Genomic DNA, 27,396 nt, shown 5'->3' with positions numbered 1-27,396 from the left:
TCTGTGTGCCAAATTAGAAAAACATAGGGCTGAGGGAACATAGGGCTGAGGGAACATAGGGCTGAGGGAACATAGGTTGGGGGAACATAGGTCTGAGGGAACATATGGCTGAGGGATCATAGGGCTGAGGGAACATAGGGCTGAGGGAACATAGGTTGAGGGAACATAGGTCTGAGGGAACATAGGGCTGAGGGATCATAGGGCTGAGGGAACATAGGGCTGAGGGAACATAGGTCTGAGGGAACATAGGGCTGAGGGAACATAGGGCTGAGGGATCATAGGGCTGAGGGATCATAGGGCTGAGGGAACATAGGTCTGAGGGAACATAGGTCTGAGGGAACATAGGTCTGAGGGAACATAGGGCTGAGGGAACATAGGTTGGGGGAACATAGGTCTGAGGGAACATAGGGCTGAGGGATCATAGGGCTGAGGGAACATAGGTCTGAGGGAACATAGGGCTGAGGGAACATAGGGTTGAGGGAACATAGGTTGGGGGAACATAGGTCTGAGGGAACATAGGGCTGAGGGATCATAGGGCTGAGGGAACATAGGTTGGGGGAACATAGGGCTGAGGCAACATAGGGTGGACCTCCCCTCTTCTCTCCTCCCAACACAGAGGCTTGGCCACAACACTGATATGGACTGTGCTTACTGTAACTGTAAATAACTAAACTGTTTTATCAGGTCTGAAAGATCATGCAAAAGCTCTGAGCGATTGACGCGTGGACATGCAAATCCCCAGCGCCTCTATTTATTGTCCTAGCTATGACAACAGTTCAGTAGGTTAAATCTCCTACAGGCTCAATTGGAGTTCATTTTAAATTGATGCACCTGTAGAAGTTAAGTCAATAGCCCTTGGCAAATGAAGTGGAAAAGTACGGGCTCCAGGTGTTGATGACGCTAGCCCAAGGAGGGAACTTTAAACTCAGCTGAAAGCTTCTCATTGTTAACTGTTAACAGCACAGGGCTTCCCTGAAGCCTTTAACAACACACACACACACACACACACACACACACACACACACACACACACACACACACACACACACACACACACACACACACACACACACACACACACACTCTATTTTTCTTCAAATCACACCCCTGTGTCTGTCTACGGTTGGCCCAGCCAACCCCAGTGCATTGTGGTCTTGTGGTGGTAATGTGTAAATGTACTATTTCCGTCTGCAGCTTTATTTTTTTCTCCCTCTCCTCATTTCTGGGCCTAAAATCAGGTTAGTGTTTCATAAGGAGCTTAGCGCAGTGGGCCACAGTGTGCTACTAATGTAATAGTCTCTGGCTTCTCTCTTGCTCTCTCGGTCACTCTCTCTCTCTCTCTCTCTCTCTCTCTCTCTCTCTCTCATTCTCTCTCTCATTCTCTCTCTCTCACTCTCTCTCCCCCCGCTCCGTCCTCTTGTCTCCCTTTCTGCATATGCTGCCCTCGGCATAGCTTGACCTTCTCTGTCCCTGCCTTTCTCTCTGTCTTTATTCTTTCTCTTACTCTCTCTCTCTTTTACTCGCTCTCTCCTTTCACTCCGTCCTTATTCTCAGTCTCTCCCTCTCTCTATCTGCAGGTGTGGAGCACCGCAGCCTGAGGCTTTAAAGAAGGACAAAGCCTCTGCTGAGGGTGAGAACACAATGCTGTGGGAGAGAGTAGAGGAGAGAAGGAAGAGAAGGAGAGAGGGAGGGATAGATACAGTGCAGTAAGGGAGTCTGGTAGAACTGGGTAAGTAAACACAGGAATGTTAGTCCCTGAGGAGATTTGGTATAACAATGTAACATTATTTCAAGGATAAGTACTTTTAGATAGAGATGCATTATTAAATGCACTTATATTTGAGAATGGGCTTATGTTGCCCCTTCAAATTGACTTTGGCTTACCGTGTCTAATAGCCAAGGTACAGCATGTGTACAGTGTACAGTATACAGTACATTATGTACATCATGAGTTCAAATACTAGCCTATATTCTATGTGTGGGTGTGTGTACGACTGTGCGTGAGTCTGTGTCTGTGTGCTTGTATGATCAATGTATCTCAGCTAAGTTTTGTGTCGCTGGGTCTGGGACGTTGAACGTTGGTGATTCATCTACTGTTGTGGAATTGTGGGGCTGTGAAATCGTAGGGATCTCTATGCAATGTCAATAATCCTGCAGATTATCTTGATTTTCTGGTGCTGCTTTCCTTGGGCTCATTAGACGGCTCTCTGAGGATCTGTATGGTTTCTTTTGACCATATTTCTCAGGGGCCTTGTGGTATAGCGAGTTGTTCCACTTTTTAATCAAACTCCATTTTACACAGTGTATGCAGGCAGCAGCTGTTACATTGGCGGTCTGTGACAATATTGAATATCAACCTATTCTATAAAGCATATTCAGTGTTATATTTGGGACATAGCCTCCCCCGTAGCCTCTCCTTTGACTATGCAACAGTAGTGTTTTTCAACTTGACCCATAGGTCAACTGAGCTCATGAAGACTCCCTGAGTCTCAATGGGGACTCAGGAGCAGTTTGAACTTTGCATGTTGCTTCATAGCTTCATGCTGTCTGTCTTATCAGCCTCTGGCCATCGACCAGCAGCTCACACTGTGTAGACTTCAATACTTCACTAGAGAGCCAGGTTATAGGCCTCTAATACCAACATAGAGGGTGTGTTACCTGGGTCATCACAGAGTGTACTTCACTGACACATGTGTGTCTGTCTGTGTGCCTGCGTGTGTGTGTGTGTGTGTGTGTGTGTGTGTGTGTGTGTGTGTGTGTGTGTGTGTGTGTGTGTGTGTGTGTGTGGTGTGTGTGTGTGTGTGTGTGTGTGTGTGTGTGTGTGTGTGGTGGGTTTTGTGTGTGTGCACCTGTGTGTGTTAACTTAACAGATTTTTCCATCCCCATCTATTAGAGTTCCATTAACCATTTGTCCATCTGCTATACGTTATAAACAGTGATTCATCCAGGTGTGGAGAAGTAGACTGTGTTTTCACCCCACCTTCCTGACTAGCTGAAGGTAAAGTCTAAGTGCCAATAAACCTTTGCGCTCAGGTGGAGTGAGAGATAGTGTCCTGTTTGGGTGTGTTCTATCAGACTCATACATGTGCAGCATAGAAGCGTGTTCACAGAGACTAAAGCATGGCCAGAGAGTACTGAGTCTGAGCATTCACTCCATGGTAGAAAGGACATTCTGTATGTTACAACATCTCCGCGTCGCTCTTTCTTCTCTGACTGCTGGCTTCTCTGGCTATCTCTGCTTCCATTTGTTGGTTTGTCTGTCTCTCTGTTTCCTTGTTTTCTCTATTGATCCCTTTCTTTCTCTCTATATATATTCCTCCTGCAGTTGTTGAAAGGAAAGAGCGATGGAGTCTTTTGCAGGAGATGCGGAGGGCAGCGCTGATGACCTTACAGGGGGTGAGGCACTGGAAAACTTGGATAATGTTCAGAAAGCATGTAAAAGCTCAGTTAGTGTACATGTGTATCTATCTCTGTTATAAACATCTATTCGAGTGGGTTGGACTGAGTGTGTGTGTAGGAGTGTGAGTAGAGTGTATCTAACTAGGCACATGTTAGTGTGTGTGAGAGTGTGTCTGTATCTGTTACGTTATCTGTATTGGAGTGGGCGAGTCAGAGTGTGTGTCTGCATGAGTGTAGACAGTGTGTCTGTATCTGTAGTGATAAAAGCATGGATGAGTATCAATGAGAATGCATCTGTATGCGTGCGTCATGACCAAGGCCTGTATCCTCCAGGAAAGAGGAAGTCCAAGCTGAAGACCCTGAAGACACGTCTGTTTGGGAGATCCAAAAGAGAGACCAAACTCAGCCAGTCTACTGGTGATGTCACTGAGGCGGAGGGGCTGGGCTCAGCTGAGCATCTGTAAGTGTGTGTGTGTGTGTGTGTGTGTGTGTGTGTGTGTGTGTGTGTGTGTGTGTGTGTGTGTGTGTGTGGTGTGTGTGTGTGTGTGTGTGTGTGTGTGTGTGTGTGTGTGTGTGTGTGTGTGTGTGTGTGTGGTGTGTGTGTGTGCGCGTGCTTGCGTGCGTGCGTGCGTGCGTGTGTTCGTGCGTGCATGTGTGTGTGTGTATATTTACAAATGTATGATTGATTCCATGGCATTCATATTCCCTCCTCCCTCTGTCCTCTACCAGGTGTTCAGGCGTGTTGGGATCACGGGCGTTGTCACATGACAGTATCTTCTTGGCCGACCAGGATCTGTCTAATCCGGAGCAGCCCAGGGTTCTATCCCAGGAGAACGTCCAAGGCAGGATCAAAGAACTCCAGGTGAGTCTTCTTTCCGTGGTGTACCCTGGATCTAGACACATGCATGTGCATTTAAAGGCCCAACCCCCATTCAAAAGGAATCCCACACCTCATGAACCCTCGTCTTTCTGTGTAAATCAGGAATTGACGTCAATGGGTTGCCAAGCAGATCTCAAGGTAGGTTTCTATATTATTTCTGATTGGCCAGATGAAGCTCCAGCAGCAGAACATGCGTCTAGGTCCGTCCCCAATGGTCCTGCCAATCAAACGTCCAGAGGACCTGGGGGGCAGCTCAGAGGACGATGGTCTGCCCCACAGCCCTCCCGAAATCTCCATGGGTGACAACAGACACCCCCGGGGGGCATCTTACAAGGTGAGACTTTGTGCACCGCATCCTCAGGTACTGTCTTCATACTCTCTCCAACCTCCACCCTCAACAAACTCCTGCATAAAACCCTCCATACCTCCATTTTCTCTCAATGAGTCGGTATGTAACTGTATGTTTGCATTCCAGCAGTGCCAATAGTTGAACTTTGCATTCCTCATCAGCCATTGTGTGTCAACCAAACCCTTCCCCATTCCTCCACAGTTCCCTGCCCCGCCCAGGCACCATAGCTCTCTGAGTTTAGCAGGAACAGGAAGTGAGGAGGAAGAGCAGGTAATACCGATTCCTGTTTGCGGGTCAGTCACTATATCACTTGATATCAACTATGAGTCGTTATAGATCCAAATCTTTATTCTGTGTTTTCTTTGTTCATAGGCCACCTCCCAACCCTTGTCCCATCCCCTCTCTCCCATGCCCAAACCTCCTCTTACCAGTTTTGTGCACCCCACCCCATCTGCCCCCCTCTCTGCCTTCTCCCCTGCCTCTCCTGCCTTGGATTTCAGCACCCCAGCCCAGTTCACCCCCTCCCTGGATAACTCTGCCGCCCGCCACCGTATGTCCATCAAGCCCAGGAACCAGAGGGCCAGTGCCAAGAACAAAAGGCTGACCATGGTGAGTCCTGCCTGGGCATACCAACTACACATGGGGCCCCTGCCTCTGGAACTCACACATAGAGGAAGGCTCAGGAAAGATCAAAATACTGGATACACTATTGCTCAATTATCTGTCTGTCTCTCTGTCTGTCTCTCTGTCTTGCTCTTTCTTTCTCTCTCTCTCTCTTTCGCTCTCTTCAGACTGAATCGAGACCACGCTCAGAGAGTCTTAACAACTTTGATCGGCCCTTGACAGAGGAGGAAGAGGACGGGCCTGCTATTACCGGGGGTAAAACACGTTTACGTTCTCACTCTACCCTGATCCAAAAGTTGGAGCAAGGGGGATTGACCACCCCCACTGCACCCCCAGAGCTGACATCCCTTAAGTCTGGTCCCATAGAGGCTGAGGGGTGCCCAAAAACCTCCACCTCCACCCCAACCCTGCGCTGCAAGCCCTCTCCACAGGAGCAGCCCCATCCTTGGGTTGCTCTGAGACCAGTGGAAATTGTGCCAGGCAAACAGCCACAGTCCTCCTCTGTGACCACAGTACAGGACCTGAGATACACTTCACAACAGCAGACCCTGAAACTGTCCCTGGGAGACCCCAAGCCCTCAGCCCCGTCCCAAACCAAGAGGGACGTCCTGAGCAAAAGTGGTGTGAAAGATTCAACCACCAGCACCGAGGGTAGCCCCAAAGAAAACCCAGTCCCGGCCGCCCAGCCCGCAGCTAGCCTGGCCTCGGTGGTGGATCTCAGAACATCCTCTCTGAGGTGGAAACCAGAGGCTTTGGCTGCTGGTCAGGGTACCACAGAGCCACCTGCTGGGCAGGAGGACGCAGGTCAGACAGAGCCAAGTCCAGTCTCTGGATCCTTCCGCTTCTCCATCAACTCTGCCAGGGAGCGGGAGAGACCCAGGACGGGAAGTGGTGGTTTCTTGGGAGTGGTGGAGCAGGCTGGGGCTGGGGCGAAGAGGGAGGGGAGGGAGAAGGGGACAGAGGTGAAGTTGATCTCCTCAAACGTCAGCCAGAGGGGGCAGGAGCAGCATGGGGGCAGGCAAGAGGGAGCCAAGCCCAAAGAAGAGGAGTTGACTACCAACGATATCGGGGAGAAAGTCTCGGAAGGCGAGGAGGTGGAGGAGGAGAGCAGGGAGGGAGTGGAGGAGGCAGTGGAAGCAAAGGAGGAGGCACAGGAAGAGGAGGAAGAGGGGAAATCGGCATTTGGCGTGAAGCTTCGCTCCACCTATCTCTCTCTGAGGGTCCGGGCGGAGTCAGCCACCAGCCAATCAGATCTTAAGATTAACCGTCAAAGTCAGGAGGTGGGTGCTCTCCCTCTTACCCCTTACACCCTTTCCTCAAAACCCACCGGGCTTGAGGAGCTACAGGACACCCCGCCAACCAACTCAATGCCCAAAAAGCTCCATACAAACACCTGGGATGCCCCAACAACACTGTCTTCACCGAGGGGGAGAGCTGGCTCCCTCAGAGAAGCAGGTGAGACTCCCTCTCTGAAAAGGATGAATATTCAGCCATGTGGGTAAATAATGAACATAATATACAGTATGTCATGCATTTACTGGATAGGGATGTCAGTGCTGGACTTTGTCTCCAAGCTACACTTATACAGAATATATAATCTCTATGTTATCAAGAGCGTTAACCAATGAAGGAGATATGCTACACTAGAATAAAAATGACAGGTTACACCAGAATGATAAAGACTTATTTCTCAGAGGGAATGTTGTGCTTGTTGTAACACCATGACAGTACTATGTGTCATCATGTGAATGTGTCTAACCCCATGTCTACAGTAACCTCAGCCCAGCCTACCCCCTCACCTCTCACTAAAGAGGCCCAAACCACCCCAGCTATCCCTAAGGTGGTCCAAACTACCCCTGTCCCAGCCATGGAAGCCCACACTACCTCTTCAGCCACTCAAGACCCCACGACTGGCCCCCAGGCACCCCCCAAGGCTACCGTATCCTGGATGAGCATGGCATGGGGGAAGACCAGGGGCCTCCAGCAGCTCTTCACCAGCAGTCTACCCAGAGAGTTCACCGGCATGCAGTCCCCAACTCAACCGCAATGTCAGACTACAACACAACCACAGACGTCGTCACTGGCTCAGATCATGACACAAACTCAGAGACAGAATGCAACACAACCACAGACACAGACGACAATGCCACCACAGGCTCAGACCGCAGCACAACCACAATCACAGACCCCAATGCAACCCCTGACTGCTAAACTACTGCAGTCACATAATTCAGCACAACCACCACAGACAGCCGCACAAACACCCACACAGACCACAAAACAACAGCAGACTGACAAAACACCACAGACACAGAACACAACACAACCACAGACAGTGACCCAACCATCAACACAGAACACAAAACCATCAACACATGTGTCAAACCAAACCAATACTCGGGCAGCACAACCAACCACCGCCCCTCAACCGCTAGCACAATCTACCCTAAGTTCTGTGTCTCGGGTGACCTCACCATCCAACCTACGAGCAACCCAGCACCCCCTGCGCTCCACTCCACAGACCCAAGCCCAAGCCACACTACGATCTGTCCCAATGGGTGCCACTTCCACTCAGCCCCTGGCCTCGTCTTCCCTCTCTTCAAGCCCAAGCTCCACACCCAGCCAGCGCCCCTGGAGCACACGAGGTCCCAACCCTACTCCTCAGCCCAAACCAGCCTTAGCCCCAACAACAACCGCAGCCCCAGTCCAAGCCACAGTCCCAGCACTAGGGAGAGGTGAGAGGAGTGAGAAGAGTGAGGAGGCGGCTGTGCCAACAGAGAAGTGGGTGGACCGGGACAGGCCAGGGACTGTGGGAGGGAGGGCAGCCTTTCTGGAGAAACGGGCGGAGTGGACCCCTCTTGCTGGGAGCAAGGTAACCACTTCTCTCACACATCATCTGACAACAGAGGTGTCAATCAAACAGAGTTTAATTTCACTCTTACTCTCCTCCCCCATACAGGTGGAGCTAAGGAGAACGAGGACCCCACCTGAGTCTCAGCCCACAGCTGAATCTGCTGCTCCTTCCAAAACGCCACCCACTCACAGAGACACTAAAGTCGCTAAACTTGATGGGAGGCCAGGTACAGAGATGTTAATTAAATTGGATAGGTTGAAAAAACGACTGAATTATATGTTATAGTTACAACATTTTATAAATGTTGCTACGGTTGTGCATAGTTAAGATCTTGTTAATTTCTATGGTCATTACCTTATCTTCCTCTCTCAGAATCAAACCCAACCAAAGTGGTAGGCAGGCTTGCAGACAGAGAGCACAAATGGCTGAGAAAGAACATGGCAACGTCGTCATCTCCTTCATCATCACCTTCGTCATCATCCCCCCTGCAGACCATCTCTGACAGCGGGGGGCAGCCATCTTGGATGGAATTGGCCAAGAGGAAGTCAATGGCCTGGAATGACAAGACCATGGACTGATAGAATGAGAAAGAAAGAAAGAAAGAAAGAAAGAAAGAAAGAAAGAAAGAAAGAAAGAAAGAAAGAAAGAAAGAAAGAAAGAAAGAAAGAAAGAAAGAAAGAAAGAAAGAAAGAAAGAAAGAAAGAGAAGGGGAGAGGGATAAGGAGAGAGAGAGGGAGCGTTAGGTGGAGGGGGGGGAATATAGAGATAGGGAGAGATACAGAAAGAGAGGGGGAGTTCCTTATTTTAATGCACTTATTGTTAGTTGCTATAGACAAGAGTGTCTGCTAAAATGACTCAATTGCAAGTTGTGAGAGTGGTAGAGACGGAGCAAGACAGAGGGAGAGAAACAGCAACAACAGTAGTGATGGGAATGTAGAGCGAGTGAAGGACAAAGTGAGATGTTGAGTTCATTGAAGTGGAATTGAATTGACCTTGGAAGCAAAAGGTATAGGTAAGCTGTAAAATCTGCTTCCCTTGAATGTACAGGCTTTCTTTGTCTGTGATTTTTTTTTGTATTGTATGTTTGCGTATGGGATGACCATGATGTAGAATGGTTCACTATCTTTGAATTCTTAAGTTTTCTGTCTCTCTTGGTTTTGATCCAAACATATTTTGTCCCAAACACTGGGCTTATGTTAGAGATGGGAAAAATATTATTGATATATTGTTTGAATAATATTTTAATTATATCTCAGAAATAAATAATGTATAAGATATTTATGAAATTAATAAATGCTTATGTATGTGACTAAATGCCCCAGTGTTGTTCTAACTATTTATCTCTAATTGTTTATGATGAATAATAAAATTACAAATGTTTTCTGTCAATGCACAGAAATATGAAATTTGCCAAACCAAATTTAAAGCAGCATGTATGACTCTTGTTCAATGTCTATTGAAAAATACCATAGAGGGGGAGTAGGATAGTAATAGTTCTGGCCTGAGAGAATTTCTCAATCCAGAAAGGAGGGCAACATTCACCCTGTTATTCCTTGGCGTGCCAGAGGGTGGCGCTGTGGCAATTCTCGTCTACCAATTTTGTAACTTGTGGCTCCGCCCATTCCTCTCCTTGTGTTATGAAAACACCACAGACACACGTGAGTCAGTAAACACAAACATAGACTGAAGGACAAACTGGAGAAGGAAAGTAGATATCCAGCAGTTTGATGAAGTCACATCATCTTTCCCTGGCATTATTTGCCGCGCTACTGTGCCTTTGTGAGAGCTACACTCTCAGAAACTCAGTATCTTGGGCTGTCGCCTCCAACGATGTCGTGGTGGAGGGAGAGCTGGACGCCGTTTCCGAGGAGGAGGTCGCCCCCGCTTTGCTAGTGGACAACAGCGGGCTGTGGAAACAGGCATACCCGCCCTCCGTGTTACGAAATGGTGCGGAGAAGCCCAAAGAAACCGTCAAATCGAAAAAGGAGGATGCAGCGCCCGTGTCATCTGCGTCCAGGGTGTTCTCCTATCGGATGGAGGGGGTGAAAGCGCCCGCCAGTGCCCCCTCACCTCCCCCGCATCAGGAGACGGCGAGAACCGCCAGATACATGGCCCACTACAGCGACTGGGGACATCTCGCCACCATTTCCACTCAAGACAAGGTACAGTAAAGCTTGTAGACCTACTTAAAGTGCCCTCTCCTCAGCATTGCAATTGCTCCATGAAGCACGTTAGCACTCAATGTACTATTAAGCCTTGTTTTCAGACCACAGCCAGGTAGTCTGAAGCCTGTATGTATGTACCTGTGTAAATCAAATCAAATTTATTTATATAGCCCTTCGTACATCAGCTGATATCTCAAAGTGCTGTACAGAAACCCAGCCTAAAACCCCAAACAGCAAACAATGCATGTGAAAGAAGCACTGTGGCTAGGAAAAACTCCCTAGGAAAAACTCCCTAGAAAGGCCAAAAACCTAGGAAGAAACCTAGAGAGGAACCAGGCTATAAGGGGTGGCCAGTCCTCTTCTGGCTGTGCAGGGTGGATATTATAACAGAACATGGTCAAGATGTTAAAATGTTCATAAATGACCAGCATGGTCAAATAATAATAATCATAGTAGTTGTCGAGGGTGCAACAAGCACGTCCGGTGAATAACAACTTTATTTTGTATCCTCAGATTAAGGGCCTTCCTTTCGGGAATATATTCTCAGTCAGTGATGGCCCAATGGACAACAGTACAGGAGTTGTCTACTTCTACGTCACTCAGATGGACAACTCTGTAGCAGACCTGAGAAGCTTCCCATTCGCCTCCCTCACCTTTTCAGAGGCAGAGGGAGACTTCTGCAGGTAGGACTGAGTGTCACCCACCTCCTTTTCTTGGGTGGGTAATCTTGGGTCCCCACCCAGTGCTAGGTTGAAGTGGCACATTTCAAGTCTTGCTGTGTGTGACGGTTACACATTGTGCTCTGTTCCCACAGGCAGCAGGTGTATGATCCTGAGGACCCACGCTGTGCCAGACTGACCCTGACAGGCAAGATGGTGGAAGTGGGCCCAGAGGAGGTGGAGTTTGCCCAGGAGGCCATGTTCTCTAGGTGTGTGCATGTTAATCACTCGTCTTCCCTGAACATGTTCTGTGTGTGTTTGGCTGTCCAATTGTCTCTCGCCAGTAAGGAAGTCGGGGACTACACATATCCTGCTTGTTTAGTGTGTGTATAATGCTGTCTTTTGTCCTCTCCCCCCAGACACCCTGTGATGAGGAAATGGCCAGTGGGACACAACTGGTTCTTTATGAAGCTGGAGATCAAACAGGTCTGGCTCCAGGATTGGGTTGGCGGGGTGTCGCTCATCCCCCTGGAAGACTACTTCAAAGCCACACCCTACTGAGAGGAACTTCATCCACAGTTTATATTCATTTACGGCACAGTGCCAAATATGACACATGTGTACCAATACAAGACAGGGTGTTAGCATCTCTATGTGCCACAACAGCTGTCCTCTGACCATATTCATCACCACTCAAACACATAACAGAAAGGTAGGATCTAAAAGCTCTAGTTCTGGAATATTTTGAAGAGAAATGTGGGGGTGTTCAGTTCTAGATCTTCTCTAGGCTGAGTGTGTGTGGTCTAACCATGGTGCATGTAGAGGTAACAACTAAATGTAAGATGTCCCCCATATCAACCAGTTTGCATTAACTGATTAAAGTGCTTCCACAGTTCAAGGGAAAGCATCTACAGAATGTGAATATAAAGACAAGTAGCTATAGATGCCTATAAGCAGACACTGGACATTGTTCCTATTTATGTAAAGATGTTGAATGTACAGAATGATTTATTTGCTTTGAACATGTTTTTCCAATGCTACCACCAAGCTTTTTCACCATCTTCTGTTCAACAGCTAGACAATGACAAATCAACAATCCACTTAAAGTAGACTCATCTGGTGGACAATAGATCTTGACTTTGATATTGAATGTTGTTGAGTGCCGCATACTGTCAAGTCACATTTCTATTTTATGCTGAGTCTGAAGAAAACAGCTTTTAAAATGTAATTGTCAATGACATTGTGCATGATCTAAAGCAGAAGTTTAATTAATGATACATTGTTATAGATTGTAAAACTGTGTACATGCAATGTTGGGAACATAATACAAATGATTTGGTCAAATAATTGAAATGTCTTCAGTCTTTCACTCGCTGTATTTTTGAAGCATTGTGTGTCTTGGTGCTTATGTGTTTTCTACCAGTAAAGCTGATGGTGTTCTATTTTTTTTTTATCATTAGGTCACTTAATTTAGGTATGCTCTGCATAATTATGCATATTTCTCTAGCAGCTGTAGAATGATCGTATGAACGCAAGGTGGCGCTCTTTAGGCATAAAATGATAGTCCACAAAATAAATGCTGGACCTATCAGTCCTGAAGTAGTGCTTCATATATTTAGTTATAAAAAATGTAGCGTTTTTTTGACCAACGGTATATTTTCACATTTTGATGCTGAAGAGAGGCGTGTGTTTTACTCGCGCATCCCATGAATTCTGTGCTGCGCTAGTTAGCGGTGTGTTGATACTCCGCAACAAACGGCGCCTCGAGTGGGCGGCGCCTCGTGCATTGGCAGACGGTTGGCGTCGCCTGACAGAATGTTTTGCAGATAAAGGAGTTTCCCCCCTAACCAATGATTATTCGTGACAAAACACGAATTTGGTCAACTTCGAGTATACACATATTTCAGACTGCAACAGTGTACCAGAGGGTAAGTGTAGCAAACGTCGCTTTTAATTGTTAAACTGCCATTTAGCTATGTATCACGTAGCTAACGTTAGCTAACCATTTCATGTTCAAGAAGCGTTAATAGTATAACCAGCGTGGGGGTCTTATCAGACAGGTAACTTAGCTAGCTATGTATTAGCCTACCAGCCGCTAGTGTAGGTGTAACTAAGTCAGTGTCTTAATGAATCTATTTAACCTCATCTTGGATAAGAGCGCCTTCTAAATGACTCAAATGTAAATACGATACTAGTTAAGGTCTATGGAGAAGCCCAGCCACCACATATTGGTCTGGTTCCTAGAAAGGACTAGCCTTAACTCTTACCCTCTAGCTTCTAAATGTGCCAGCTACAGTAACGAGATAACGTTAGTTTTTTTTCTTCAGTGTTTGCGGCTTGTTAACTTTGATAAGTGGAAAAGAACGATATCTAGATGAATGCAGATGTTCTCTTCGTTTCAAACCAGTTGATTCTGCTTACTCTTGCCATCCCCAGAATCACCAGAGTGCAGAAGTTCAAGGAGGCGTATCGTCAACACTAAGGTTCAGGATCTTTAATCTTCCGTTTCTCCATCATTTGGACTGCCAGAGTGGAGGTGAATAAGCATACCGCCCGACCATGCTCACATCACGGGGAGATTCAGATTGTAGAACGCGCAGAAGCCTCGGTGTAGGAAGGGTTGCCTCGTGACTGACCACCCTCAAGCGAGAGGGAACGATAGCTCGACAAGTCACTCACTCACCGAGACTACACTGTGAGTGTGGACTCATTGCGACAGACCGGGAACGATTAGGAAAGACATCAGCCACCTTTAAAGCTAGCCCAGCTTCTCAAACCTCCTCCGTTCCTCTCCCCGTTCCTACCCGAGGCGAGGTACTGTATGTACAGACCTCTGCCTGGATTAAAAACCCTGAAGGCAGTGCGAGAGAGAGAGGCACGCCGGCCCCGGGGTCCCCGCGCTTCGTTGAGAGAATCGCTGAAATGAGATGAGGCTCAGAAATGGAACGGTTGCCACTGCTATCATTTTCTTCACGTCGTTTCTCAGCCTGTCTTGGTACACAGCCTGGCAGAATGGCAAAGGTAAGCAAGCGAATGCTGTTGTGTTAACAGCTAGTGGCTAGCTACCACTGGATTACTGTAAGTCAATAACTGACAGCTGGCTAACCTAGCTAGCTAACGTTTTTGACAGCTGTTTATGACTGGTAAATGGAAAGCAGGCTGGCTAGCTAGCAACACATTTTATAACTGAACTTACTGCAGTGATAGATAGATAGACGGACGAACAGACAGGCACTTCATATGAGGGTCTTGTTGGCTGTCTAATACTTTAGTATCTTCAAAACTAGGGCTGGGCGATATGACAAGCATATATCACGTTATTTAAAAAAAAATATTTAGGTGGTTTGAGGGTGTTTTATGTTTTTTAATAATTAGTTATACATTTACAAGTAGTGTGTGACCCTAGTGTGTCCACATACTTTTGGTCATGTACTGTATGTGGACACATGCTTGTGGAACATCTCATTCCAAAATCATGGGCATTTAATATAGAGTTTGGCCCCCCCCCTTTGCTGCTATAACAGCATCCACACTTCTGGGAATGTTTTCCACTCAATTTTTTATTTAATTTTTTTTATTTAACTAGGTAGGCCAGTTGAGAACAAGTTCTCATTTACAACTGTGACCTGGCCAAGCGAAAGCAAAGCATTGTGACAAAAACAACAGTTACACATGGGATAAACAAACGTACAGTCAATAACACAATAGATTTATTCTATGTACAGTGTGTGCAAATGTAGAAGATTAGGAAGGTAAGGTAATAAATAGGCCATAGAGACGAAATAATTACAATTTAGCATTAACACTGGAGTGAAGGATGTGCAAGTAGAGATACTGGGGATCAAAAGAGCATAAGATGACAATATGGGGATGAGGTAGATGGGTGTGCTATTTACAGATTGTCTGTGTACAGTGATCGGTAAGCTGCTCTGACAGCTGATGCTTACAGTTAGAGAGGGAGATATAAGACTCCAGCTTCAGTGATGTTTGCAATTCGTTACAGTCATTGGCAGCAGAGAACTGGAAGGAAAGGCGGCCAAAGGAGGTGTTGGCTTTGGGGGATGACCAGTGAAATATACCTGCTGGAACGTGTGCTACGGGTGGGTGTTGCTATGGTGACCAGTGAGCTGAGAAGGTGGGGCTTTACCTAGCAAAGACTTATAGATGACCTGGATCAAGTGGGTTTGGCGACGAATATGTAGCGAGGGCCAGCCAACGAGAGCATACAGGTCGCAGTGGTGGGTAGTATATGGGCCTTTGGTGACAAAACAGATGGCACTGTGATAGACTACGTCCAATATGCTGAGTAGAGTGTTGGAGGCTATTTTGTAAATGACATCACCGAAGTCAAGGATCGGTAGGATAGTCAGTTTTACCAGAGTATGTTTGACAGCATGAGTGAAGGAGACTTTGTTGCGAAATAGGAAGCCGATTCTAAATTACATTTTGGATTGGAGATGCTTATTGTGAGTCTGGAAGGAGAGTTTAATCTAACCAGACGCCTAGGTATTTGTAGTTGTCCACATATTCTAATTCAGAACCGTCCAGGGTAGCGATTGTAGTCAGGCGTGCAGCAATCGGTTGAAGAGCATGCATTTAGTTTTACTAGCATTTAAAAGCAGTTGGAGGCCACGGAAGGAGTGTTGTATGGCATTGAAGCTTGTTTGGAGGTTTAAGTGTCCAAAGAAGGGCCAGATGTATACAGAATGGTGTCGTCTGCTTAGAGGTGGATCAGAGAATCACCAGCAGCAAGAGCGACATCATTGATATATACAGAGAAAAGAGATGTTGGAACATTGATGCAGAGACTTGCATCCATTCAGCTACAAGGGCATTAGTGAGGTTGGACAATGATGTTGGGCGATCTGGAAAGCTTGTGTGGCCTACCGCTAAGTCATTGTTGCTTTAGATGTTGCCACTTCACAATAACAGTTCTTACAGTTGGCAGGGTAGAAATTTGACAAACAGACTTATTAGAAAGGTGGCATCCTATGACTGTGCCAAGTCTAAGCTCTTCAGTAAGGCCATTCTACTGCCAGTGTTTGTCTATGGAGTTTGCATGGCTGTGTGCCTTTTTCTTTTTTTTTTTCTTTTTTTTCTATATACCTGTCAGCAACGGGTGTGGCGGAATTTGAAGAGGTGTCCACATACCTTTGTGTATTCAGTGGCCTCGGAAAGTATTCCAACCCCTTGACTTTTTCCACATTTTGTAACGCTATAGCCTTATTCTAAAATGTATAATTATTTCCCCCCCCACAATCTACTCACAATACTCCGTAATGACAAAGCAAAAACATGTTTTTCGGATTCTTTTGCAAATTTATAAAAAATATAAATCTTAAATATACAATTTTCTCAGTACTTTGTTGACGCACCTTTGGCAGCGATTACAGCCTAGAGTCTTCTTGGGTATGACACTATAAGCTTGGCACACCTGTATTTGGGGAGTTTCTCCCATTCTCTGCAGATTCTCTCAAGCTCTGTCAGGTTGGATGGGGATCTTTGCTGCAAAGCTATTTTCAGGTCGAGTTCAAGTCCGGGCTCTGGCTGGGCCACTCAAGGACATTCAGAGACTTGTCCCAAGACACTCCTATGTTGTCCTGTTGGAAGGTGAACCTTCACCCCCAGTCTGAGTTCCTGAGCAGGTTTTCATCAATGATCTCTCTGTACTTTGCTCTGTTCATTTGTCCCTCGTTCTTGACTAGTCTCCCAATCCCTGCTGCTGAAAAACATCCCCACAGCATGATGCTGCCACCACCATGCTTCAATGTAGGACTGGTGCCAGATTTCCTCCAGATGTGACGCTTGGCAATCAGGTCAAAGAGTTCAGTTTTTGCTTCGTCAGACCATAGAATCTTGTTTCTCATGGTCTGGGAGTCCTTTAGGTGCCTTTTAGCAACCTCCAAGCAGGGGAGTCATGTGCCTTTAACTGAGGAGTGGCTTCCATCTGGCCACTACCATAAAGGCCTGATTGGTGGAGTGCTGCAGAGATGGTTGTTCTTCTGGAAGTTTCTCCCATCTCCACAGAGGAACTCTAGAGCTCTGTCAATGACCATTAGGTTCTTGGGCACCTCCCTAACCAAGGCCCTTCTCCCCCTCTAGGAAGAGTCTTGGTGGTTCCTAACTTAATGCATTTAAGAATGGAGGCCACTGGGTCTGAATACTTATCTAAATAAGATTTTTCAGTTTTTTATTTGTAATACATTTGCCACATTTCTAAACCTGTTTTTACTTTGTCATTGTTGGGTGTTGTGTCTAGATTGAGAAGGAAATGTTTTTATTTGATCAATTTTAGAATAAGGCTGTAATGTAAAAAGGAAAGGCGTCTGAATACTTTCCGAATTCACTGTGTACATTCTAAGTAATTTCAATTGTCTTTCTCCATTCTGATTTGTTTTTGGTTGAATTGAACAGTGTAAAACATTTCCTGCACTAATTTGAGATCATTTCCACACTGCCACGTAGGGCTGCACGACATGGGCAAACAATCTAGGCTTTATTCTTTTACTAATTGTTGCAATTGCGACTTTTTTTTTTTTTGCTTTCAATTTAGAGCAAAACACTTGGGTAAATTGTTTGAATCATGGAGATATACTGAACAAAAATATAAACTTAACATGCAACAGTTTCAAACATGTTACTGAGTTAGTTCATAGAAGGAAATCAGTCAATTTAAATAAATTCATTTGGCCCTACTCAATGGATTTCACATGACTGGGCAGGGGTGCAAGCCATGGGTGAGCCTTGGAGAGTGTAGGCCCACCCACTTGGCAGCCAGGCCCAGCCAATCAGTCAGTTTTTAACCACAAAAGAGCTTTACAGACAGAAATATTGTGGATGTCTTGGGCTGGCGTGGTTACACGTGGTCTGCAGTTGTTAGGCCAGTTGATGTCAAATTCTCTAAAATGACTTTGGAGGCAGCTTAGGGTAGAGAAATGAACATTAAATTCTCAGGCAAGAGCTCTGGTAGACATTTGTGCAGTCAGCATGCCAATTGCACGCTCCCTCAACTTGAGACATCTGTGGCATTGTGTTGTGTGGCAAAACGTAATGTTTTAGTGGCCTTTTATTGCCCCCAGTACAAGGTGCACCTGTGTAATGATCATGCTGTTTAATCAGCTTTTTGATATGCCACACCTGTCAGGTGAATGGATAATCTTGGCAAAGGAGAAAGGCTCACTAACAGGGATGTAAACAAATTTGTGCGCAAATTGAGAAACTTTTTGTGCGTATGGAACATTTCTGGGATTTTTTTTATTTCAGCTCATGAAACACGGGACCAACTCTTGTACATGGTACGTTTATTTTTGTTCAGTGTAGAATGATTATTTTAATTCTATAATAAGGATATAATAGTGAGTAGAGGTCGACCGATTATAATTTTTCAACACCGATACCGATTATTGGAGGACCAAAAAAAGCAGATACCGATAAATCGGACAATTTATTTTTTAAATATATATTTGTAATAATGACAACAATACTGAATTAACACTATTTTAACTTAATATAATACATCAATAAAAAAAGCTAACGTTTAAGTTCCTTGCTCAGAACATGAGAGCATATGAAACTGGTGGTTCCTTTTAACATGAGTCTTCAATATTCCCAGGTAAGAAGTTTTAGGTTGTAGTTATTATAGGACTATTTCTCTCTCTACCAATTGTATTTCATATACCTTTGACTATAGGATGTTCTAATAGGCACTTTAGAATTGCCAGCCTAATCTCGGGAGTTGATAGGCTTGAAGTCATAAAGAGCACAATGCTTGAAGCACAGCGAAGAGCTGCTGGCCAACGCAGTAAAGTGCTGTTTGAATGAATGCTTACGAGCCTGCTGCTGCCTACCACCGCTCAGTCAGACTGCTTTATCAAATCATAGACTTAATTATAATATAATAACACACAAATACTAGCCTTAGGTCATTAATATGGTTAAATCCGGAAACTATCATTTCGAAAACAAAACGTTTATTCTTTCAGTGAAATACGGAACCATTCTGTATTTTATCTAACAGGTGGCATCCATAAGTCTAAATATTTCTGTTACATTGCACAACCTTATGTCATAATTATGGCAAATTAGTTCGCAACGAGCCAGGCGGCCCAAACTGCTGCATATACCCTGACTCTGTTGCACAGAACGCAAGAGAAGTGACGCAATTTCCCTAGTTAAAAGAAATTCATGTTAGCAGGCAATATTAACTAAATATGCAGGTTTAAAAAAAGATATACTTCTGTGTATTGATTTTAAGAAACAAATTGATATTTATGGTTAGGTACATTTGTGCAATGATTGTGCTTTTTTTTCGCAAATGTGCTTTTGTTAAATCATCCCCCGTTTGGCGAAGTTGGTTGTCTTTGTTAGGAAGAAATGTTCTTCACACAGTTCGCAAAAAGCCAGGCGGCCCAAACTGCTGCATATACCCTGACTCTGTTGCACAGAACGCAAGAGAAGTGACGCAATTTCCCTAGTTAAAAGAAATTCATGTTAGCAGGCAATATTAACTAAATATGCAGGTTTAAAAAAATATACTTATGTATTGATTTTAAGAAAGGCATTGATGTTTATGGTTAGGTACATTGGTGCACCGACAGTGCTTTTTTTTTCATGAATGCGCTTGTTAAATCACCAGTTTGGCGAAGTAGGCTGTGATTCGATGATGAATTAACAGGCACCGTATCGGTTATATGCAACGCAGGACAAGCTAGATAACTACACATGGTTGATATTACAAGTTTAACTAGTGATTTATGTTAAGAATGATTGTTTTTTTTATAAGTTATGTTTAACGCTAGCTAGCACCTTACCTTGGCTCCTTGCAGCACTCGCATAACAGGTAGTCTGCCTACCACGCAGTCTCCTCGTGGAGTGCAACGTAATCGGCCATAATCGGTGTTCAAAAATGCCAATTACCGATTTGTTATAACTTGAAATCGTCCCTAATTAATCTGTTGACCTCCTGATAGTGGGTGTTTTGAATAGTGTTTTTCATTACAATGAATGAAAAAATGTCAGGGAGGAGTTATTGTGACAGGGTCGACACCTAAGTGTTCCCTAGGGGACCCTATAATCTTTGGCTACGTTGAATGTTTTCTCTTAGCTACTTCATGTAGCTAACATATTCATGCTTCCCGTATTCCTCTTTGATTTAGAAGGTACTGTTGCATAAACAACATGCTGATTTCGGTCTACAACATCACTGGTTTTATCAGGCTTTATAGCTAGTTACGTTTGCTCTGACTCAGTACATTTTATTAGCTACTTAGCTAGCCAGCTAACTAGCGATTTGCATTGGCGTCTAACAAGATTTAGGCCCAACTTGCTAAGAGAAGACAAACTAGCCATTTTTTTGCAGATGTAAGAAACAAACTAGTGTAATTATAGAAAGCTAGTGGATTTATATTCAGAAGTGAAACCAGCATCGCTGTCATCAACATTGTTTGTGCTGCATTGACCATGTGGACTGAATGCAAGTGTCTCGTGGTCAAGCAACAACAGAGGTCCTTGAGTGATGGGACGGGGCTAGGTCTGTGTGGAAAACGGCATGGAGAGGGAGGGATGACTAACGTAGCGGAGTGAACAATAAAAATGGACGTTACACACGGCATATCACATTTAACAAATCGAACATTAAAAGACCATTTAAAGAAGGTAAAGTAAAACCCGAAACTGGTCCGTGCATCAATACCGGTATATTGTAAAATACGGTATACCACCCAGCCCTATTCAAAACTGGATATTGACACAGATGGCTATGTAACAGGTTCCTCTTTGTGCAAGGGCTATAAATGGCAACCATCCCCATACTATCACACGGGGGACATAGCTATCCATAGAAATGATCGCGTCAGACTGGCTGTGTGAGAATAGCAGGTTATTCAAGCCAGATACAGCAAAGCTATGAAAATCCACAGCCATTGAGTTTTGCATGCAAGCTAGCGTGCTGGGGACAAAATCAATGCTCATGTATTTTGACAGATCATCATTCAGCAGTCAATTATTTCCTCGTTTGACTCGTCTATTTATTGATTAGAAGCAATTTTACATGCTCCGCCATGACTGCTTGCTGCTCATTAAAGGTGTGTGTGTTTGTGAAAATGTAGCTGGCATCTTAACATACTACGTCTTCTGTTTCCCCCTCCTTTCTCTTTTGCTTCACTCTCTTTTCGCAAATAACGAAAGCAACGTGGTTCATAGGGGTGTTCCTTCCAACTAAATGCTTCTGTGGTTACTCTTCACAAAACTCAGTTACAGAAACACACACACATCCAATACTGTAATATGTATCTGGTCCAAGGTTAACTCAGTCTAGTGTGGAACTGAAACAGGTTATATGGGTGGCAGCGGCTTGTTATCAGCAGAGTGTAAATTTAATTTTCACCTTTTTAGATAAATTCCAAGCCAAGGCCTCACAGTGATTTAGTTTTTTTTTATATAAGCTCAATGGTATCATAGCTACACAGCTCTCGAGGGAATCAAGTGCTTTTACTGCCTTAGCTAGGTCAGGCCAGCAGTGTTTCATCGCTTGGATCAAAATGAAGGACAAATTGGGTGTGTAGTGTACCAAAGCAAGGATGTAGGCTAATACTAAGGATTCTTATGTACAAGGAAGGATTGTACATCATAAAGCACCACTCCTCTTTTCATGCTTCTGTTGGTACCACCCTAACTGTTTAAATTAAGCTTGTATGCAGAGGGCAGGCTATTCCAAATCGCGTGTATGAGAGGTGTGGCTCATTGTGAAACCAAATACTGTTTTTGTAAATGGGTTGTTCCGTTTAATTTCAATCTCCTTATGACTGTACCCCTTTTTAGATTTAAACAACCATTTTAAAGCTTTCAAACAGTTAAACTATTTTATAATTTATTGAAGAAACTAAATTATGATTTTCACAGTACATGACCAAAAGTATGTGGACACCTGCTCGTCAACCATCTCATTTTGGAGCCCCCCCCCCCTTCTGCCATAACAGCCTCTACTCTTCTGGGATGGCTTTTCACTAGATGTTGGAACATTGCTGTGGGGACTTGCTTCCTTAAAGCCACAAGAGCATTTGTGAGGTCGGGCACTGATGTTGGGCGATTAGGCCTGGCTCACAGTCGGTGTTCCAATTCCTCCCAAAGGTGTTCGATGGGGTTGAGGTCAGGGCTCTGTGCAGGCCAGTCAAGTTCTTCCACATCGATCTCGACAAACTATTTCTGTATGGACCTCACTTTGCGCATGAAGGCATTGTCATACTGAAACAGGGAAGGGCCTTCCCCAAACTGTTGCCACAAAGTTGGAAGCACAGAATCACCTATGTCATTTGTATGCTGTAGCGCTAAGATTTCCCTTCGCTGGAAATAAGGTGCCAAACCATGAATTTTTTTATTTTTTTTAAAATCCCCAGACAATGATTACTTCTCTACCAGACTTTACAGTTGACACTAAGCATTGGGGCAGATGGCTTCTTCCTTGCATCTGGCAAACCCAGATTTGTCTGTTGGCCTGCCAGATGGTGAAGCGTGATTCATCGCTCCAGAGAGTGTTTCCGCTGCTCCAGAGTGCAATGGCGGCAAGCTTCACACCACTCCAGCCTACGCTTGGCATTGTGCATGGTGATCTTAGGCTTGTGTGCTGCTGCTCAGCCATGGAAACCCATTTCATGAAGCTCCCGACGAATAGTTCTTGTGCTGACGTTGCTAGGTTACCTGCCGCCCCAATGTTGCTGACCTGTCCCTCAGATGGGTCACTGACATCCATTTAGTTTCAAGTTCTTTTGAAATGCTAGTTTTAATGGAAGCGGCCGGTCCTCCAAGGTGGAAGAACCATAGCGTGGCTGTCCCTGGTATGCGTAAGGTTAGCAGACCTAAAATGAACACCTGCCAAATGCGGGTAGATTTTGGCATTGGCGGGTAGGCTGTCTATTTCACAAGCCACGTTGGCAGGTGGTCAGGGCTCCACAGTGAGAAAATTTAACTCGCATTGTGAATAAAATGGTTACGTACGATCACATTTATAGTAAAATAAATGCTGCAGTAAATGTTTTCAAAGTATTTCTGCCATTTTTGTTTCATAGCTGGTAAATTAATCGCACAGTCAAAGAACTACAAATCCTATATTACCCTATTCCACTTGCGCTGCCTGGCTGGAGGTTGTGCACACATGAAGAGCTGCGCACAGGCAGAAAAGTTGGTCTAATTTACTTGAAATGAAAGTCTACTGAAGTGAGACTTTGTCCTTGTGTTTCTTGGCTCTTTGTACTAAACAAAAATGTAAACGCAACATGTAAAGTGTCAGTACCATGTTTTATGAGCTGAAATAAAAGATCCCAGAAATGTTCCATACACACAAAAAAAAAATATTTCTCGCAAATGTTGTGTACAAACTTGTTCACATCCTTGTTGGTGCGCATTTCTCCTTTGCCAAGATAATCCATCCACCTGACAGGTATGGCATATCAAGAAGCTGATTTAAAAAGCATCATAATTACACAGGTGCACCTTGTGCTGGGGACAAAAGGTCACTTAACTGGTATATTTTGACACCAATAAACCCATCCATTAAAAAAATGAATTTAATATATGTCAATCTAGCAAACCAGGCAACTAAAACCAACTTTATAAACAACTAGGTTCAATGATAGCTAACATTAGACTATAACTGTCAATGCAAATGGCACTGAGATACAAATTACATTAGTACACAGATCATACACTTAACGTTATCTAGCTAACAGTATGCTTTAACTTGGATGAGCGCTTCTCTCCCTCTGTCATGGATGCCATGGTTGCCCTTGGTTTTAAGATGTAATCCCGAGACAGGCGTTTTATACAACAGCCTTCAGTGTTCTCTTTTCGACTCCCTCATATTTGCAGTCAAAGCCAGCATTTTCTCCATATCCTTAACTATCATACTCTGCTTCCACCAGGCATTCCACTGATTTCAAAACTCGGTCCTCCAGAAAGTGGAGAGCAAGAGTTGAGTTCATGATATCTTTAAAAAGAGCAGCATTAGAAAGGATTACCTACACATGCTGAGCAGCTCATGTTATAGACAGAAGCTGCTACATGGCAGACCAATCCAAACTCATCTCTCGGCATGTCTAGCCCACTCATTATCTCAGCCAATCATGGCTAGCGGGAAGGTTCCTGTATTTTTCCGTGGCTAAACCAACTAGACTCATAATTTTAACAATTGCATTCATATTTGCATATGGCATACAATTTTGTTATTAAGGCACATGAAAGTTCACATTCCAGAAGGCATTTCTGCCCAAAAATGCATTTTTTTGTAATTTCTTTTTTACGTTCAAATGCCTCCTGTGAAGAAGTGACGTACGACACATGCCTAGTTTCTTGAACCGAGTCACATTTTATGGCGTGAAGGGTAGATGCACAGAGTATCCAAGTAAGCCTAAAGAGTTTGTTTTACGATGCATCCCTTCTTCTTTTACTCACACCCCTTCCTGTCTTTGAACACGAGGTTTATAGAGAGAATCTTTTTTTCTCTGCTGAATCTTGGCCTCTTTTGCTAGTCTTCGACTTCATCCCCCTCAAGGTCTGCCTCCATCACGCTATCTTCATCTCAAGGCCTCCTCTTTCCTCTATCTAGTGTCTTTCATCCTCCCCCTCTCTCACTCAGGGTCCTACTTTCTGTAATTTCCGTTTCAGTGTGGGTGTTCAGTCAGCCACAGGCAATGAGTCACTCTGAAAGTGAAGTGTTTGAATGGTCAGTGTTAGTGTATGCAGAGAACACTGGGAATGGTGTGGATAGACCTTGATGCTAACTGTCTGTATGTGGGGCTTTAGGCCTATGTTTCTTGGATTTTTGGGGGGACTGTGTTTTAGTGTTTTGTGTGTAAGCATTTTGGTGACTGTTGATTTTTTTTGTGTGTGTGTGTGTCGGTAATTGCAATGAGAATTGGCTGTCTAAGTAGTCAAGCAGCCTACTGGATGACCCTCAAGAATGTGCACTTCTCAGTGCAAGATCTCTGAATGTAGGACTGCAAGATCTCTAACAGAAGTTCTTCTCAGCAGTTTGCTGCTCTATTGATTGGTCTCTTATTGTGTAGGAAGAGACCTTGCCAATGGAGGTCAGTGCAGAACATATGGGTCAACAAGTGCTCGGTGGGAACAGGTCTGAGTGCTGATATCTGGGGTCTGTGCTTAGAGTTGGCTGGGAGACAGGAGGCTGTCAAGACCTTTGTCCTCCAGTAAAGAGTGTCAGGAAGGAAAACATCACTAATATGCTTATCAACACATTTGAGGATAAAAAGGAATCGTGTTGAAATAAATCCCCTCCCGCTCTACCTTTCTACCTCCATTCTCTCTTCCTTGTCTCTCTCTCGCCGTCTGTGGGCATGTTTCTCTTAGCAGCGCTGCTCTGTCGTTCTTTCGTCAGTTCATTGCAAACACAATGGTCCCAAAATAGCCAGAGAAAGGCGTGGTTATGGCAAACGAATGCTACTGACTCGGGAGATGGGGGGGGGGGGGCAGGGATTGTGCTGCCCTTGGAAAGAGGCAGAGACAGAATGAGAGAGCCTGTGTATCTCTTTTTGTACTTTTGTGGTCTGTATGGGTTGTGTGGTGTATTTTCTGACTGAGGGAGAGGGATTCTTGCCAGAAACTTCTAAGATGGACCAAATGGAGAGGAAGCGTGAGAGAGAGACAGTGATGAGAAGGGCCCAGATTATAGGAGAGAGAGAGGGAGAAGGAGAGGGAAGGATTGCGAGGGGGAAGAGTGCTGACCGGAGCCTTGGTCCTGAGACACTGGTGAAGTGTTTGTGCCTTGCTCTTTAGGATGAGGGTAGACACACACACACCAGGTTTTTTTTCTGGATCAATATGAGGCTTAAGTGGTGGGCCGGCCCATCGGTGCAGCTTGATACATTTTTTGGGGGGATCATTTTAGAGGTGTAAAGTGGTTTTCTTGGGGAGGGATATTTATGACCATTTCCTGCAATTCTACAAATTTCTCCATGAAGATGAGAAAATGTTGCAGTTTTAAAACTAATTTCCTGCAGTTCTTAGCCATGGCAAAATGCAAACGCAGTGTTATTTTGCTTAAGCATAATAACAATCAATACTGCTAAATTCATTTTCAATTCTCCCTGACCAGGGCCAGCGCGCCCATTTCTTTAGCTCTAGGCAAGATCAACATATGCCTCCCCTGTGTCATGCATGGCATGGCAGCGCAGAACGTGCGCGACACGTAATAAAGATTTGGAATGGATTGATAGACTAGAATGTGTATCATGAGCAAATGGTGCATTTCAGTTGAACATGCTTATTCAGTAGCACTTGGGTTGCAAACTATTCACATTGGAGAGTTACAATGTTGCAACCGCCAGGCAGCCAACTGCCTATAGTAAGAAACAGTTGTAACTAATTCTAAGCTACGTATAGCCACAACACCACGATTGTTCAAGTTTAAAAAATCTGATTGACATAATTTAATATTCCAGTAGAACTGTAAAAAGAGTGCGATATCATTTGAGCTTTGGAAACAAGTGTTTTGATAACTGCATGGCGGGCCTCATTTTTCTGGAGAATTGTAAAAGAAGCTTAGGCCCTATTCCTGCTGCGAGATATGAAGGGGAGTCTGAGGAGCGGGGTGGTGAGAAATTCTACTTTTCAATTCACATTAGGTCCCTGCCTTTCGCTGTGGCTGGCAACATGACATTCTTGATCAGCAGTAAGCACAAACTGTTCAATGACAACCCTTCTAAAACACAGTACACTATTGAATAACGCAACCAAACCATATTACTCTTGAATAATGCAACAAATCACAAGCATGTATGTGCAGACAATTAAAGGGTTTATTTTCTGTCTATGCTCATTACATTTTAGCTTCAAGACAAAAGCACAGCTTGTTGCTATAACAGCATAGCTGTGTTCGAATACCCAAACTAACATATACAGTGGGGGGGGAAAGTATTTGATCCCCTGCTGATTTTGTACGTTTGCTCACTGACAAAGAAAGGATCAGTCTATAATTTTAATGGTAGGTTTATTTGAACAGTGAGAGACAGAATAACAACAAAAATATCCAGAAAAACGCATGTCAAAAATGTTATAAATTGATTTGCATTTTAATGAGGGAAATAACTATTTGACCCCCTCTCAATCAGAAAGATTTCTGGCTCCCAGGTGTCTTTTATACAGGTAACGAGCTGAGATTAGGAGCACACTCTTAAAGGGAGTGCTCCTAATCTCAGTTTGTTACCTGTAAAAAAGACACCTGTCCACAGAAGCAATCAATCAATCAGATTCCAATCTCTCCACCATGGCCAAGACCAAAGAGCTCTCCAAGGATGTCAGGGACAAGATTGTAGACCAACACAAGGCTGGAATGGGCTACAAGACCATCGCCAAGCAGCTTGGTGAGAAGGTGACAACATTTGGTGAGATTATTTGCAAATGGAAGAAACACAAAAGAACTGTCAATATCCCTCGGCCTGGGGCTCCATGCAAGATCT

The 27,396-nt window shown here is 44.6% G+C and overlaps 3 protein-coding genes across 7 annotated transcripts in view; all 3 read left to right on the top strand.

Annotated features, from left to right (window-relative positions):
• The first annotated feature begins 1,411 nt into the window (after positions 1-1,411).
• Positions 1,412-9,420, top strand: cracdla (cracd like a). 5 transcript variants are annotated; one of them, XM_014164694.3, is made up of 12 exons: positions 1,414-1,729; positions 2,937-2,998; positions 3,326-3,396; positions 3,733-3,859; positions 4,129-4,261; positions 4,449-4,613; positions 4,830-4,898; positions 5,001-5,237; positions 5,420-6,707; positions 7,025-8,124; positions 8,212-8,332; positions 8,479-9,420. In XM_014164694.3, the coding sequence occupies exons 3-12, from the start codon at positions 3,345-3,347 to the stop codon at positions 8,682-8,684; spliced, it is 3,498 nt and encodes a 1,165-aa protein (XP_014020169.1). In that variant the 5' UTR covers positions 1,414-1,729; positions 2,937-2,998; positions 3,326-3,344; the 3' UTR covers positions 8,685-9,420. The 5 variants fall into 5 exon arrangements, with proteins under 5 accessions (XP_014020175.1, XP_014020169.1, XP_082823189.1 ...); XM_014164700.3 differs by lacking the exon at positions 2,937-2,998 and having other exon boundaries at positions 1,412-1,630; XM_082967063.1 differs by lacking the exon at positions 2,937-2,998.
• A 339-nt stretch (positions 9,421-9,759) lies between these two features.
• creg2 (cellular repressor of E1A-stimulated genes 2) lies at positions 9,760-12,277 on the top strand. The gene is given in 4 exon segments (NM_001139858.1): positions 9,760-10,268; positions 10,785-10,954; positions 11,086-11,199; positions 11,350-12,277. Coding segments are annotated over 4 exon segments (861 nt in total). The 5' UTR covers positions 9,760-9,833; the 3' UTR covers positions 11,492-12,277.
• Positions 12,278-12,799: 522 nt separating this feature from the next.
• mgat4a (alpha-1,3-mannosyl-glycoprotein 4-beta-N-acetylglucosaminyltransferase A) overlaps positions 12,800-27,396 on the top strand; it is a 49,289-nt gene continuing 34,692 nt past the window's right edge. The window contains 2 exon segments of the mRNA NM_001173641.1: positions 12,800-12,858; positions 13,367-13,951. Of these exon segments, the coding sequence (NP_001167112.1) occupies positions 13,858-13,951 (94 nt within the window). The 5' untranslated portion in view covers positions 12,800-12,858; positions 13,367-13,857.

Source organism: Salmo salar, chromosome 21 (assembly GCF_965601325.2).
Source record: "Salmo salar chromosome 21, fSalSal1, whole genome shotgun sequence".
Taxonomy (NCBI): domain Eukaryota; kingdom Metazoa; phylum Chordata; class Actinopteri; order Salmoniformes; family Salmonidae; genus Salmo; species Salmo salar.
Note: the sequence above shows the minus strand (reverse complement) of the source record. Positions and strands in the feature narration are given on the sequence as shown.

Excerpts from the sequence above, each read along its gene's own strand:
- cracdla (XM_014164700.3), top strand. The coding sequence starts at position 3,345 with ATGGAGTCTTTTGCAGGAGATGCGGAGGGCAGCGCTGATGACCTTACA. Across the intron at positions 4,262-4,448 it reads GCAGGATCAAAGAACTCCAG|ATGAAGCTCCAGCAGCAGAA; the intron begins GTGAGTCTTCTT and ends CTGATTGGCCAG. Across the intron at positions 4,899-5,000 it reads GAAGTGAGGAGGAAGAGCAG|GCCACCTCCCAACCCTTGTC; the intron begins GTAATACCGATT and ends CTTTGTTCATAG.